The sequence below is a fragment of the Echeneis naucrates genome, chromosome 24 (assembly GCF_900963305.1).
Source record: "Echeneis naucrates chromosome 24, fEcheNa1.1, whole genome shotgun sequence".
NCBI classification, from domain to species: Eukaryota; Metazoa; Chordata; class Actinopteri; order Carangiformes; family Echeneidae; genus Echeneis; species Echeneis naucrates.
Genome location: NC_042534.1, coordinates 3,782,641 through 3,799,259, shown reverse-complemented (window position 1 = coordinate 3,799,259; position 16,619 = coordinate 3,782,641). Strand labels below are relative to the sequence as shown.

The window sequence follows — 16,619 nt, the reverse complement described above, 5'->3', positions numbered from 1 at the left end:
GCTGTTATAGAGCATTTAATTAATTATTAATAAATAATACAAATTCACATTTTGCATGTATATTTCGTTAAAACTGATCACATTTGTATTTGAAATTATACTGTTGAAAGAAAATTGTTATTTTGCCACAATTTAGTACATTAAAAAGCCAAATAATATATATATAAAGCATTTTTCGAAAATAAAATTCACATTAATTTTGGCACCCACTTCCGGGATGACGTCACAGCACGTTTCAACATTTATTGGCCGAGCCTTAGCAACCGGACTGAGGCCGTAGCAACGGAGCGAGCTGTGTTTGTCAACACTGTAGCTAGGCTACCGGCTAAAGCCTTAATTCACTTATTTTAGCGATAAAGTTGAAGTTTTCACAACAACAGCTCCGAGTCTGAATCAACTTTAAAACAAATGGCCGACGAAAAGCAACAGACTCGTCCCAAACGTGTCTTTGTCAGCGACGTCGACAGCTTTTCCTCCCGGCACGTCGCCGAGGTAAAGCAGAGTAAAGTCGGGCTGTTCTGTGGAGGATGTCCGTAAGATGCTTCACCGTCATCTGTCTGAAATATTCCAGCTCCTGTCGACCTGTGAGGCTTCAGCTTTTCTCTTCGTGGGAACCGTCTCTGCCCCCGAAGATGGTACAGCAGCCTTTCTGCTGGAGAAATATTTGGTGAGTGTGAGAAAATACCTTTGGAAACAGTCTTTACTTCTTCTTTTGGTTGAGCTGTTTCCATTTATCCTTTTGCAGCCTTCTTTTACTTCACATCATTCAAAAAGTACATATTATTTATTATTTCGTCACTCAAAGCTATAAATAGGTCGTGCAATATGTTTTTATTGCTATAAATTAAGCTGTACTACGATGTACTGCTTTTTGAGGTAAGCATTAGTAGTCTACTCATATAATAGGTTCTTCTGAGTACTTATACTTGAATAATTTTAAATGAATACTTACTTGAGCAAACATGAATAACGGATTCAACTTGAAATCGATGTAAGAGTAATGAACTTTTTTAATTGATGCAACTCTTTTCCTAATTGGACTATCTGGCTGTGTTAACAGATTTAAGCCATGTCTGTTTCTGTATAATACAAACAAAAGGCTAAATTTATTTGGTAGTCACCCAGTCGAGACGAGCTCCTTGAGCGCCTGCTGCAGTGTGATGTGGTGGTGTACAACATCTCAGAAAACGCAACACCACAGCTGCTTGAAGAGGCAACATGGGCAATCACATGTAAGGGAATCGTTATTTGGTCTCACAGCTTTATTATGCCTTGACCTTGGATTTAAGATATTTCATCATACCCTGTTATCCAAAAATGTGATTAAAATGTAAGATACATTTTGTTTCCTTAGATTTTTCTGTAAGCCCCCTTTTCCCTTTTCTTCTTTTTTGTGCAAACAGCCCTTCATGCTGAGATGCAAAACTTCAAGTCTCGGAAAATGTTCATCTTGATCTCAACAGTGATGACTTGGGCCATGACCAAGCCACAGAGTTCGGTGAGCCTGAAGAAAATTGTGCGTAAAAGAAACAGCCAGCGTTATCAAACTTTCTCTCCACAGCACGAAACAGATGTTCTGCTTACGGAGGAAGAGTTCAGAAGGAGAAGGCCTCATCCCAATTTCAAAAACCACAACAATTTGGAGAAACTTGTACTCAAATTGGGTAGAGGGGTAAGTAAATGATAATCAAGATAATGGAAACAATTTATGGCATAAAAGTATTTTTGTGGAATCTTAGTTTGAAAAACCAGAAATACTTTTGACCTATATTGATACAACTGTCCTCTGACTTCATAATCATAATCACATGCTCTGATTGCAGAAGAAGTCCAAACTTAGTGGCTATGTTGTAGGTAGTGGTCTTCAGTATGGAAAGGGGGAAAGCCTCTTTCACTACTTTTTCAAGGTAGATATAAACATCACAATACACTGTAAGTCTGTATTTGTACTGTATGCAAAATTTACAATATGTTTTTTTAAAGGTGTCTTGGTTGATGCAGTCTCCAGAGGTTCCCTTGTTTGGAGAGGGAACAAATTACATCCCCATGATTCACATATATGACCTTGCAAGGTAATTTTTTATTAATTGTACTTCAGGAAATGTTCAAACCACTCCACATTTTCATATTTTTGATAAGTTGCAGTGTCATGCTGAAATTAAATTAAATCCACTCAGTACTCTGTGACAACAACGTGAAAACAGAACAATGGATGTTCCTTTTTCAGAGTGATTCAAAATATCATTGAACTGAGGCCGAAGTCCAAGTACATCCTTGCTGTTGATGATTCCAAAAACACTTTGGAGGATATAGTGAAGGTAACTATGGAAGTATAGCTCTATATCAAAGAAAAGGGTCGATACATTTGTAGTAAAAATGCTGCTGTATTCTCCATGAGAGTTAAACTGCAACCTAAACCTCACTCTGCTGTGAAAAGTTAAAAAGATCCCAAACTCATCTCTTTCACTCTCTCTCGCTGTCCCTTAACAAGATGATAAGTAACTCTCTTGGGCCAGGGAAAATTAAGAAAGTCCCAGAGCAGGAAGCCATCGCCATGAAGGCTTTTACGGTAAAGTGTTTTTTACTAAAAATGTTGAATGTTGCTTTCCTTCGTTTGCTTTAGTAATGCCTACTGTCTGACACAGTTTCAGCAGGTTTCAGGTTGTCGCACACATTGTATCTAAGTTGTTTTTACAGTAGGGAAGAAACCACCTGATGTTGTTTATATTTGCCATGAAACTTTACAGAATCATCATCAAGTTTATTAAAGCGCCTTTTTGCCATTTCAGCCAGAGGAGATGGAGTACCTAAATATCAACCTCCGCCTGGATGCTTTCATTATAAAAGACACCTTCAGCCTCACATGGACGTCTGAGTCAGGGATTGTTGAGAACATGGAGACCATTGTGGAGGAATACAAAGACACCCGGCAGCTACTTGTGAGTGCTCGACTCAGAGAAGGATCTCAAATCCTGTTTTTGACGAGATTTACACAAGACTTCAATGCTACCACTGATTCATCGTAAAACTTTCAGCAACACTGAAGGACAAGAACGTTGGAGAGATGAAATTTTGTTTTTATAGATAGCAGGCAATTTTTTACATTTTAAATATGTTCTTACTCTGATCTACAGTATAAACAGACTCCATAGTCCAGTAAAGCAGCCCACAACAATACAACTCAGAGGGGTATAAAGGGTGTGAAAATATAGTTTGACACCAGATAAAATCTTCCATGATTTGTTCAGGCAAGTTTCTTTCTCCTCCATCTTTGTAGCCCATCAGAATCTGCCTGGTTGGACCTCCATCTGTGGGTAAAACCACAGTTTCAGAGAAACTCTGCAATCATTACCAGATACACCACATCAAGCTCAAAGAGGTCATTGAGGAAAAGATTACACAACTGGTAAGTGGAAGCCAAGAATTTCATTTGCCAATCTTTTTTTTTTTTTTTTTTTTAGGTGGGGAGCAGTCATGCAACTAAAGGAAATATATACTGCCCTCTTGTGGAAGTTTAAGATAAAATGTTGGTGTGATGTGAAGGTCTTAATCAGAAAGCATCTTCCTGTATGTTTCAGAAGGACATGGTGAATGGAAGCGACTCTGTCAGTGGAGAGGGAGCAGCTGCTGCCCACAAACAACTGGACAATATTAACACAAGCATGAACATGAACGCTGGTGAGAAAGATAATAACCAAAGTGCCAGTGTGTCCACTGTTACTGTAAAGATCACCACTTTTCTTTTTTGTTTTGGTTTATTAAACACTGGATTGGATAGTGTCACATAATGTAAAAGTGAAAGAACTGTATAAATAACCTGTTAAAACACTTCCAGAAACAAGTGAAATGTTGAATCAGAGGCAACATAACATCAGATTTGTTCATTAGGAGCGACATTTCATTCTGACAGTTCAAACATTTTCTTTTCTTGGAAGCTTAAACAAAGATTTTGTCACATGATACCGTTGTTGTGGAGGAAAGTAAATTACAGGGTTGTGAAAAAGCTGCTTTTAGTTTCCTCCTTTTTAAAAGCACCATCCTGATCAGGTCGACTGGAAGATCATCTACTTTTTGACATCTTACAAGAAAAGCTGAATTCAAAGCCATGCAGCAACCAAGGTTTTGTTCTTGATGGCTTCCCTAAGACCTATGAGCAAGCAAAGATGATTTTCACGGGTAAGTTTCATCCATGCATTTAACTGCACTGTTCCTCTGTAAAACATTTGTTCCTCACAGTTGTGTGATGTACTTTTGTTGCTCAGGGCAGGACTCAGAGGACCAGGATTTGACAGTTAAAAGGCCTGTGTACAACAAGACGATCACTCCAGGTTAGTAAAATACTTTACTACACTGCAAACCTATAATATATATAAATAAAACTTGCATATTAATCTCATTACCAACAGACTGAGCTCATTAAAACACGTTGTCCCCTTTCTTGTGTTTTGCAGAGCATGTTATTGCCTTAGATGCATCTGATGATTTCCTGATAAAAAGAGTACAAGGCCTTCCAGAAGCTGTAGCACAAAAAATGCGATACACTCAAGATGACTTTCCTTCTCGCCTGATGAGATACAGACAACTCAGTACTGCTGAGGAAACCCTGCTGGACTACTTTGATGAGCTGGAGATCCACCCGGAACGTATCGGTACTAACCTCAAAGCCACATCATACAAGAATGGCTCACATCAGGAAAATGAAGTTGTTGAAAAGCTAAAGGTGTGGTCACTTGGGTTTGTGTGAGTTGAGATGTGGTCATGTCTTGTTCCTCTCCAGAGGTCAATACAGACGATCCAGAGTACACAAAAGTTGTGAAGAAAATCACTGAGATGGTTGGGATTCCCAAAAACTACGGCCTGAGTCCAGAGGAGCAGGAGGAGGAGGACAGAAAGAAGGAAGAGGAGAGGAAGCAGAACCTGGCTGCAGAGGCCACTGAGAAGAAACACAGGAATGAGGCTGCACTGGCTGAGATGGTGGCCCAGTATGAGGAGTGGGTAAGATGATAGGAACAACAAAAAGGAACAAATAAAACTGGTGAATATCTCCAAATCACAAACTCAGCAAACAGATATTTGGAAGACATTGTTGCAAAAATGAATGAGTAGATGATTACCTTAATCAAATAAATGTTGTTATGCAAAATGTATTTCATATATTACTGGAAACTTTTTGGGAACTTCGACTCCAAAATTCAAGGAAGCAAATATGAATATGTGAAGTAACCACAAATTTAATTTTTCTACAATGTATTAGCAGAAGAATTTGTCCGAGGTGAAAAAACAGGAAGGCGAGCGGATGGAAGCTCAGTCTCTCCCTCTGAGGAACTACCTGATGAAGTATGTGATGCCCTCACTCACTGAGGCCATGTTAGAGTGCTCTAAAATCAAACCAGACGACCCTGTCGACTTCTTGGTATTCCTCAGCGTTTATCATCACATCATCACACACCAGTGAAATAAAACAAAAGTTACTTACTTTATATTGGTTCTTTGTTTTTCCAGGCTGAATATCTTCTGCAGAGCATCCAACAATATTCCTCCAACGGCTGATGGTATGCTTGTTTTGGTATGTGTATGCATGTTTAACTAACATAATGAAACCATAAAGCCACTAAGCCAGTAATAAAAATCTTTCAGATACCAGGTTGTCTAAAAAAACAAACAAACCAAAAAAGAAACGTGTGTATTAAGAGTGAATACACATCAACAGAGCTTAACAATGCCTTAAAATAATCAAAGATCTTCATAAAACAGCAGCAAGTAGTAACTAACTTAATATTTTGGCTTAGAAATGATACTGGAGTGCAACAGTGACAAGCAAAACATTCAAAATGGAAAAAAAAAAAAAAAAAAAAAACTTTTACTGGCTCTTTTTCACAGAAAAATCAGAGGAGTCCTGAACAGTTCAGTGATTTCATCACACAGGAAGAGCTACATTAAGTTTAAATGGATGAAACAACATTCAAAGCTCATTAAATGTGCAACACACATTTGAATACACACACAGTGTAAAAAATTCATCACACTTTGTGATTGGCTCAGTTTTTGTGAGATATATCACTCAGCCAGGTTTCCACACATTACAAATCAGAGGCCTCATCTGGTGCGTGACTCAGCTCCCGCTGTGTTTTAGAGTCAACACTTACTGGAAGAAGCATTCCGACATCCGCCACATCTTAATCCACCAAAGATGTAAGCAGCTGTCATCAGAAACACTGAAATCTTTTGCAGTGCTTTTTGGCTACTGGTGATAAATTGTTTAAAAAATGTGTTTATGAGTTTTACCACAAAGCATCGCTTCACTCAGGAACATGTTGCACATGCACAACGAAAGCAAAACTCTGTTTTTGGCACTGCACAAGATTAAATTAGTTAACAATAGTTCATTGTACATGCTATCACACAGACATAGAGGCTTCAACCTTTTTATTATTATTTTTTTAATGCCTGCTCTGTCAACACCAGGTGGCACTGCGATTCTGTCTAGAAGCTTCACAGAGAAATAAGCCTGAAGGTCTCTGTGTCTGTTTGAATTTGTATATGCTGTGCTCCGGGTGTGAAATGCATTGAATAGCATCTATGCAGAAAATGTCTGGCTGTGGTGAAGGCCTTTGCTCTAATATGGTTGTAAAATACATCATAAAGTGAGAATGTCACTTCAGTTTGATGTGGATTATTAAAACTGTCTGGAGTTTACTTTGTAGTTTGTTTGGAACTGAAGAACCTAAATACAGACTGTCTGCAAGTTTACTGAGTATATTTTTTGTATGTACTATTCCGTGCCACAATAAATTCCTCTGGCGGTAAATGAACGCTCCATCTGGAATGCCAATCTCTGTGACTGCCCCCATAGTTTTACATTGACTTTACCATCCATATTGTTAAACAACATCTTCTTTGTTTTATAATTAACAGTCATTTTCATACTCTTTTATACAAGCTTTGAATTGAAGCTCAGGAGATTTATGTCTGTAAAGGACAAGTGTCATCATCAGGTTCTTTGTCTGATGCTGATGAATACTTTGGCTCTTTTACATCATTCAAAGTAGCAACTCAAACCATGGAAACCTCCACATGTTTTTCTCACTCAGGTGTTCTGCTCTTGAATAAGTGAAAACAGCTGTGGAGGCGTGCTGGGCTTTTAAATTTACTGAGTGACTAAGCTGAACCCTGACATTTACAGAACATTGTATTTAATACTTCATATTATTTATGTCGCAGCAGTTTACATTGTAGGTTTAGGTGGATTTACCTCCAGGAGCTTCTTCGCCAGCAGTTTTTTGTATTTCTCCAGGGGCCCACAAACCAACAGCACTTGATTCTTAGCGGACATAAATAAATAAATAAATAAACAAACTGGCAAGAGTTGATCACACTTGAACCAATGCCCAAACTTAACTTGTTCCATTTCCTTCAATTGTTAAAGTGTCCTAATTTTGAAGTTTTTCTCTGATAGTTAACGTCTTCGGTCAATTTGAAGAATTAATCAGTAAGCGATTAACTAAGAATATAACTATCAAGTGATTTAAGACTAAAAACTATTTTCAGACATTCATTAGTGGGAGGAAGAGGACAATGTCGGGGCTACGACATGGAAGACAGAGGGCCTGCTATAGCTGACACCATCTTTATCTTTGTCCAGCTGGTAGATCGGCCTTAATGTGAAGAGTGACTTCAGTATTGCCTGTGAAAGTAGCTGGATTGCTGTTGATTAAATTTTTAGTGTTGTTCCATTTTAGTCTGACGCTGGTCTGTATTTAATGTGAGGTTTGTTGATGAATTATGTTGCGAATTGGCTGCATTTGTTCATGTTGTTTGTGCAGCGTACCATGAAAGAGGTGCTGTTAGTAAGTTTTGCTGAAATTGTTCCAGTGATGGAGGGAATGACGGTGTTATTTGCAGGAGAGCAAAAGGTCGCCTCAGTCAGCCACAGTACACGTGTTGGTGGAGACTGAGAGCCACAGTGGTTTGGCCCGACGAGCTGCTTCCCCGGCAGGAAGCAGGCCCAGCTCTGTCGCTGACACTTAATTTCATATTTATGCGCGAGAAATGACGAGATGTTCCAGCCGAACGCCCACCGTTCCCGTTTTTCATGCCCGCACTGAAAGTATAATTGTCATTTATGTTCTATCCTGTCCGCCGACATCTGACAGCTTCTTCCTCATATCCTGCATTTTACTGCTGAAAGATGAAGATGTCATTTTGCCAGCGCTCTTGCTTATTATCCACTCAGGCAGGTTGGAGGTTAGCCAAGTCTACATTTTGATAGCTGTGGCAGAAGCCTTTAGTTATTGCAAACTGATCCCTCGTAGTATTAGCACACACTGATGGATACAAAGCAGTGAACTCTGCTCATCTGGCACGGCAAAATAAATGAACTAGTTGTATTTGTATCCATCTGGAAAGCCTGAGTCATCATCCCAAAGGTCTCCTCTGTGCCGATACTCCTGACCTGCTCCAAAGCTTCTCAGGTGATAATGTCAGGCTGCTGATTTAGGCTGCGCTGTCTCAGCTATCAGCTAACGAATACCATCCACTTGCACAGTTTCCCTCAATTACATTGTGAGCTGTTGTCAGGATGTCTCAGGACCCCCAGCAGATTCCTCTAGAGCAAATTAAATAGTGTATAAAAAGATTCCCCTCAGTAAAAGTCTCTAAACCCCAACATCAGTGAGAGCCAGAGGTCACTGTGTAGTCTGCCACGGTGGCTGCTCTCCAGTGGAAAACCTCTGATCCAGGAGAGCAGAAATAGTGAAGTAGTGAGGACTTTCACCTGGACAAGCGAAGAAGAAGAAAGGTCTCTTTCTGTGGTGCAGGGCGTCAGCTTGGCCAGCCGAAACACAGAAATCAAATCTCTGTCTTTTTTACATTATTCATCTTTATATTCGTCACTTTTCCTCCTTTGCGCTTCATCCTGTTATCCGCTCTTATGAATGTGTTACTGTGAGCTGTTTTTTTTTTTTTTCCTCTCCTTCTCATTAATATGTGCGTCTTCCTATAAACAGGAAACATGCTGTCACCCTCTCCACCCTGCAGTCCATCCTCCACCTGCAACAAACAGAAAAGAAAAGGAAAACATTCAAGCAGTACAGTTAGCCGCGGTGCCAAAGGGTCTGCGCTCAGTGCTGTGTGTGACAGAGCAGTCGGTGTGAGGTCTGTGGTGGTCTCCGTCAGCCATTTGTTGTTCCACTCACAATAACCTCTCCCACACTTGTAGTGGTCTCTCTCCCAGACACACACACACAGGATGGAAATAGCACGCACTGGTGGTAACCCTAACATCTGCGGCTGGGTGCAAACGTTAGAGGACCACACACACATCTACATACCACGGCGCAAAGTGGACAGGTATGTGTAGTGAAGCGTGTCAGTGTTTCTCTTCACACACACACACAAACGCACATAAATGCCACGGATGCCAAGAGTAGCTCTGCATATGTTGTCTTCACATTTCAAGGAAGAAATTATTGATTCCTGCCCCCCCATGTGTTGGCCAGATTGACCTAACTCACACCAGAACATGGTGTGTTTGCTTTTGTTGGATAATGCGACTGACATGGCATCTCGAGGGTGCGTGTTTGCGTGCATGCGTGCGTGTGTGACATGCTTCATTGTGCGTGCAAACCACTCAGCTCATCTGGCGTCCAAAAAGATCAGCCTCCATTTGTTTCAAGCAGCACATTGTTTCTGTGTGTTTCTGCTAAAGATTTCTGATTTTTTTTTTCCCTCCAGTTCTGCAGACAACTTTGTCCACAGCGAGTCAGATTAAAGGTCAGCAACAGGAACAATTACTGCAATATCTCGTAAACAGCTGAGGAGGAGACGCTGTGTCCTGGAAAATCACGGAACATGATCACAGTCCATTCCCTTTGAAAGTTTTCTCGCACTGGTCTGCCACAGGAGCTTCAAAGAAGATGCAGATAAACCTCAAAGGGGCTCTCTGACACGATGGGGGAGATTTGCACACAGTGATGATGTCACCGGAGTCAATGCAGCTGAATCTCAGACTGAGTTTCAGCAACTGAGCTGCACTGAGGATAATGCAGGAGCCAGGTTTTGACAAATAGCTCTGGGATACAGATGTGAAACGGCAAAAGAGACTAAAGAGTATAATTACCGTTATGTCATTAAGCAGTCCTACGTATAAAACAACAGCACATATTCCTAAAGTTCCCGAAAGTGAGGCGAAAGCAAAGTGGGGAACTTTAGCCCCACACTAAAACCTGACAATCTGGGCTCTAAAACAATTCTTAGTTCACCCTTTGACCATGTGCTTCTAATTTTTAATCATGACAATGATCCAGACTCCAGTCAAAAATCATCACCTTTAAAACAGCCATACAGTATTACAACATGTGGAACCACTAAATACGGCTGACTTTATCTCCCCACAGCTAACACGAAATGACCCAGAGGTGCAGATTATAAATAATATCCATAATTGTTTCAACAACTCGTCACACCCTTAAAGAGGATACGATGATTAAACCGGTCTGGGGAGTCACATCGTTGAGGTTCATCCTTGGTTGGAAGTGTCTGAATGACTAATAAATAATGACAGTGGGTTAAACACCTCTCCCTCTCCCCCCCTTGAAAAGTGACCGCAGTGACTCTGCATCGTTATTTTTTTTGTTCTCAGTTTAGCTCAAAATTAAGATCAGACGACGTGGAGCCAACACGAACCATGTGATGTTCTGCAGCTGAGCCGTGTGTACTCCTTCTGTTCGATCTGGCTGCTGTTTATGTATTTGTGCTCGTTGGAGTGAATTTACCGTAAGAGCACCGGGAGATGTTTAGCAAAAACAGCGTCGACCCCCTGACCCCCCCTCCCCCTCCTCCTTTTTTTTTTTGACAGCCTAATAAAACCGATCTGGGTCAGGAAATGGGCTGAAAAGCGTGGCCAACATTTGCTCTAAATCTCTTGGAGTGTCGGTTCGAATTGAGGAAGTGTCAGCAGTTTGACTCATGACTTGTCGGGGGTGAACACAGCCTCTCGCTCAATCACAGACATCTGAAGGGTTTCCAGATCCATAATGGGAGCCAGGTCCTCCGAGTCCGTACGAGGAATGTTTGGACGGCGAGGAAACCACGTTCAGATATGAAGGTAGATGTGAAGTGTGACAGCGCAGAAAGAATTTCCTGCAGAAAAACGGACATCCATCATCCCAATGAAGCAGGATAGGGATCAAAAACCAGGATCAGACTTTAACTCTGTTTACATGTGTGTGTGTGTGTGCAAGAATGTGTTGTGTAGGTGTGTGGTTGCGTGAGCGTGCATGTTTGTGACATTGTGAACATCCCATAATTATCTCTGATTGCCAGGGGGACCCCTGACTCCTACGTGCCACAGCTTTTCACGGCCCTCGGGGCCTCATCTGCTCCCCATGCAAATAATTCTCTCTGTTGATCTGGATTTGTTTACGTCCCGTCTTGTTTGTCTCGTTTCATCTTTTCACCCAAAAATAGGATTTTTTTTTCAACACACAGCACGAACATCACATCTGGCTCTACAGCCGATTATCCCAAACACAACTTTTTATTTTATCCTCAATTTGTAGTGAAGTTTCCTGTTTTCTTTCCTTCTTTTCTTCCTGTCAGGTCACATCTGATTGGCTCTTGGAGACCACACCCCCCCTTTAGCTGATTGAGTTCACCTGGTCACCACGAGGGTATTTAAGGAGTTCCCTCAGGGTCGTTCTGGCTTTCGCTAAGAGATGTTTGTCAAGATGTTTTTCTCCTTAAAGGTAACAATTAGAGGTATTCACTGATCTTTGGCATCAGTGACAAACAAAAAGCATTAAATGCAGCGTGGATGTCTGTCAGTACAGTCAGTGTGAGGACAGTCTGTCTGGTGTTAGCAGCAGCCAAGTGGATTTTGTAGCACAAGTCACTTCCACTGTGATCATGATGGGCTTATTTGGGCTGCACGTGTCTCAGATCTATCTGTTGAAGAGGCTCTTATTATTATTGTTATCATGTTTTTTGTCGTGGAGACAGAGTGAAGAGTCTGAAGTTAGCGGTTTCCATTTGGAGCAGCTGGACTCGTGTTATTCTGAACGCGGGGAGGGAAATGAAGAGATGCTTTTTCTGCACACCGCTGCCGTTTCAGGCTAAAAGTTAGATCATAAATGGAAGAGCTGTTGTCACTGATGGTGATTATATAAACTATACTTAATTAGAGCAAGCAGCTGCAGCCTCATGCTCCATGTTTGAAATATTTTAGATATTTATCTTGTTATTTTTAAGCATTTCATGTTGGAAGGCTTCAAAGTTTAAATGGAAAAACTTTTGTAAACACAATTAGGCCGAAGCCTTTTTACTTCAGCTGCTGGAATAATTATCTACTATAAAATTGAATCGTGAGCTTCAAGACAAACATCAGGCAGCATCAAGAACATTTTTATTGCTGAATGTTGTTGAATGAGGTAATGATAATTATTCCTGTGCATCGTCATCAGAAATCCTCGTTGTCTGATAAATCTGTCCACTGACGAGCATCAAACGAGATAATGCCAAATAGAAACATATTTTGACCTCAATGACCAAATTACGGTTCTTTAACGTTGGTACTGTCGTGACTCATCCACTCAGTCACCACAGCTGTCCTCCATGTGGGTGCTGCATGATTCATGCACAGTTTGGCCCGTTTCACCAAACAGGAAAAAGCAATGAGAGAAAACCCACCAACCCACAAGACCACCATCGTGTTGCCGGTTAATTGAAATGATCATATCCAGGACTCAGAGCTTTGGTGATCTGATGCATGTTGGTTGTTCGGCAAAAAGAAGAAGGGAGAAAAGCAAAACAAAAAATGGGATCATATTTTCTCCAGATTTTTTTTTTTTTTTTGGTCATTTGACAGTTGTTTTTTAGAAGAAACGTGCCAAAATGAAACCACGCACTTGTTGTGTGACGTCCTGTTTACGAGCCGCCAGGTTTCGGTAGACGGTGATCTAACTCAACCATTTCATGAGAGCCAGTATGGGACACGTTGGATCAATGTGCCAGAATTAAAACGAAGGAAAGCTAATCAGTCTGTATTCTCCAACCAGTGAGTGCAATTTGGCTGCAGATTCACTCCAAACTCCGAACACGTGCTTACGATAGTACGATAATACGCTCTACCCCCCCACACCTCCTGCCATGCAGAGCAAACAAACCTATAATTCTTTCAGTCTCTGTATTAAATGTTAGGTTACTTATTGGAATAGCTTGACCTCAGAGCAGCGTCTGGAGGAAGCTGTTCTGCAGGCGTGTCAGTTTCCTCTGGTGGAGAGAGAGGATTAAGAACTGGGCCGCTGGTCAAGGTAAACAGGTGGATGACGTGAAAACTGTAAGTCTGTTTTTTCACACATGATGCTCTCTCTTTCTGCATACTTGGGTGTTTTTTTTTATTTTTTTTTTCTTCCTTTGATCACGATCGTATTCACTCAGTCTTTCCATACAGATTTATGCTTGTACACAATATATTCTATTATATGTGTAGGACTCAGTGTAAATAGACACTCAGCCAGACCTGAAAAGAAAACAGACCTGACCGAAGCAGCATCAGCTCGTCTGCAGGAAAGAGTCCCGCCACAGAGGTTTCCGTGTGCTGTGGACTGTGGCAGCAGACCAGGGAGCACTGATGCCTGCTGCTGCACCTTCAGCATTCAGCCGGACGTCATAAAATGATGGCACGAAAATGTCTGAAGCAAACGCTGGTTTCAAGAAGTCATTGTTTGGGACATGCACGTGGAAGCTTTCTTTCTGAGACTTCGATAGAAGCATCGATACCACTCTGGTGTTTGTGAGCGTGGAGCTAAGGCACAACAGCAATTAGCTTAGCTTAGCATAAAGACTGGAAATATTGGGAAACTGCTAGCCTGGCTTTGTTGAAAATGTGAATTTTTTAATTATACATGAACAGAAATGTCAAAACTAAACTTTACGTAACTTTTCCAGGATAATCGTTGAGTTTGTTTCGTGCAACATTATGACAGCGACGTCATTCTTCTCATTTGAATCCAAGTAAAATCAGCACAGTTCCTGAAGTTTTGGACGACCCCAGCTGGCCACAGCTGGCTGAGATGCCTTCCAATGATGGCCCGCAGCTTTTTCTCAAATTCACAGAAACTGTGGCTGCTCGTGTCTGGGTCGAGCCTGCAGCGCTCCAGCCCTCCTCGATGCCATCGCCGCCTCCAGCTGGATGTCTCGGGGGCTTTGAAAGCTCTGTGCAGGCTTTTCCTCAAGTCCAACAGACACTCGTAAAATGCCAGTGTCAGTTCCCAACTCCAGTCTGATAACAAATATTTAGGAGTCAGTGGTGGCTTCCTCAGTCTGTATCCAAACACCTGAGGAGAGAGACCTGGTTGATGGATTAAAGCAGATTTAGTACAGCCCCATGCACACACGTCAGGTGATTAACAACCTGTGACTAAACACAAGGTGACTCATAACACATCGGTTTATTTTCAGAGCTCGTTGCTGACTTACTACTCAGGGTGCAGCAGGTGTGATCCCTGTTCTCACACACATACACAGTAACAGTCACCTGAGCCAAAGTGAAAGGCCAAGTGTGTTTTTACAGCTGCCAGCGTAATGAGCTCTTTGGGGGCCTGTCAAGTCAACGGTTAGCTAACGTCTCAAAATGTATGTGTGTGTGTTGGGGAAGGTTAGGTAACGTCTCCCTGTGTCACCTCCCACTCCAGGCAGATTTAATGTCATAATGGCTGACATTACATAACCTAGCCTGAGAGTGAGAGAGACAGCGGGGACGTTTGAATAATTAGAGAAATCGGTTGTTTTTTCAGTGTCATCGAACATCCTGTCAGGAAAAGACTCCTTTAAGCTGATTCTCTCACAGCATCTATGTATAATGAAAGAGTTGATTCGTTGGTCTTCTCACGTCAAGGTCCATTTCCCTTCAGCTTCACCTCACCGGCACAAGTTTGCTCAGCTGTCACCGTGAACTAAGTGTGGAAAGTCAGTGACGGCAGGTTTTTGTCCAAAGATGAGGATGTCAAAGATGTCTTCAGTTTGGAAAAAAAGTCTGCACAGAATAAGTGAGTCATTGACTGTTCTTGGCATGCATCTAACAGTTGTTGACATATTTAACTCAGAACCGTGAACATCCACCTCCGTGTGGAGAAAAACTGGGCCGCAACACGTCTGAAATAATGGCCACACAGGCATACAGTTTAAATATGAGGTGAACGGCGCACATTTTCTCCGTCCGCCCTGAAAGGCATTCAGAACTCAAAAAGCAAATCCCCAAAAAAATTGAGCAAAGAATGAAACGCAACCACCGACCGGTTGGTGCTGCTGTTTCGAAGTAAACTTCCCGCTGAAAACCATTGACACCATAAAGTCATCGTTAAAATGTTTACTGAGGTGATAAATCAAGTGAGAAGGATTTCAACACAAACAGCAAAACGATCATCGCCACCTCACGGTCATAAAAGGGATCCCTCGTTGGTCTTCAACTTACAGACCTCGTGTCTAAGTTCATGAAAATCAGCCAAATGTCTCTGAATGTCACATTGTCGGTTAATTAAAGCCTGTTCTTTTTCACAGAGGATGTTTCTGACGTCACCTTCGTCCAACGCCAGCTGGGAGAAGAGCGGGAAAGTCCAAAAACAACCATCTTCCTCACCTCTAAACAGCTGGACGCTCCCTCTCCGTTCAGACTTACAGATCAGATCACAAAGTGATTCAACCATCCAACAAGCAGTTTTGATGCTGAAGCTGAGGATGATGTTGATGATGGATTTATTACCTGGAAACCACGAATGTCTGGAAGGAATTTGCAGCCATTTTTATTTTTATTTTTTATTTTTTTGCAGCTGAAGCAAAGTAAAGTTAGAGAGTCTTCAGAGCCATTCTGGACCACAGTGCAGACGTCTCGCTTAGATCTCAGCCCTGCGTGGCCATGACGTCACTTGGCTGAGTCAGCAGTAAGCCATTACTCTGCTACAGCACATCACAGCTACTCAATCCACTTCACAGCCAATCGGGCCTGAGGCGTTCATGCGGAGGAAGGGAGGTGTTAAATCACATAGTTAGTGATTTACAGAAGAAGAATGACAGGAAAATTATGAAGTTATAGCTGTTGGGCTGAAGAAATGACACATATATGAATTAGTGAAATATATTCCACCAGGGGAAAGTCGGACCTGGCAGAGGTTTTCCGAAAACACATCTGGCTGCAGCGTTTATGCTGGCCTAACCTGGTGTTTTTCACCACAGCCTCAGCACGCCCCTCCCTCCCCGCACTTCACACTTCCTTTAGCGTAGCAATGAGCTGCGCCTCGGACGTAAAATTATGAACTTGAGGGTGCAAAGCAAAGACGGTTCTGTTATTCTCACTCACCAAAGAAGGTTTTCATCCCTCAACTCCTGACGAACATTTGTGGTGGTTTTTCTTGTCGAGGCAGTATGTTTACAGGAGTCTAGGATTAGAGATACAGAGCTACTATAATATGTAGAAAAACAATAATTAAGCTCTTCCAAAAATCCCCCTCCGGTGACCTCTGACAATATTAAAGTTCTCAAATGTACCTTTGCAAGTAAGCATGCGGTGTACAGGGCAAACCAAAATTAATGAGTGATTCCTGCCAGTTTAAACAGGCCTCTGTCCC

The 16,619-nt window shown here is 41.7% G+C and overlaps 1 protein-coding gene across 1 annotated transcript; it reads left to right on the top strand.

Annotated features, from left to right (window-relative positions):
- The first annotated feature begins 408 nt into the window (after positions 1 to 408).
- On the top strand, positions 409 to 5,932 carry LOC115037876 (adenylate kinase 7-like). Its single transcript, XM_029496637.1, has 19 exons — positions 409 to 492; positions 572 to 667; positions 1,118 to 1,232; positions 1,404 to 1,498; positions 1,562 to 1,672; positions 1,824 to 1,907; positions 1,984 to 2,072; positions 2,228 to 2,318; positions 2,492 to 2,569; positions 2,790 to 2,939; positions 3,278 to 3,406; positions 3,579 to 3,678; positions 4,048 to 4,176; positions 4,263 to 4,328; positions 4,452 to 4,649; positions 4,778 to 4,995; positions 5,255 to 5,413; positions 5,503 to 5,566; positions 5,881 to 5,932. The coding sequence occupies exons 1-18, from the start codon at positions 409 to 411 to the stop codon at positions 5,548 to 5,550; spliced, it is 2,040 nt and encodes a 679-aa protein (XP_029352497.1). The 3' UTR covers positions 5,551 to 5,566; positions 5,881 to 5,932.
- Positions 5,933 to 16,619: the final 10,687 nt, after the last annotated feature.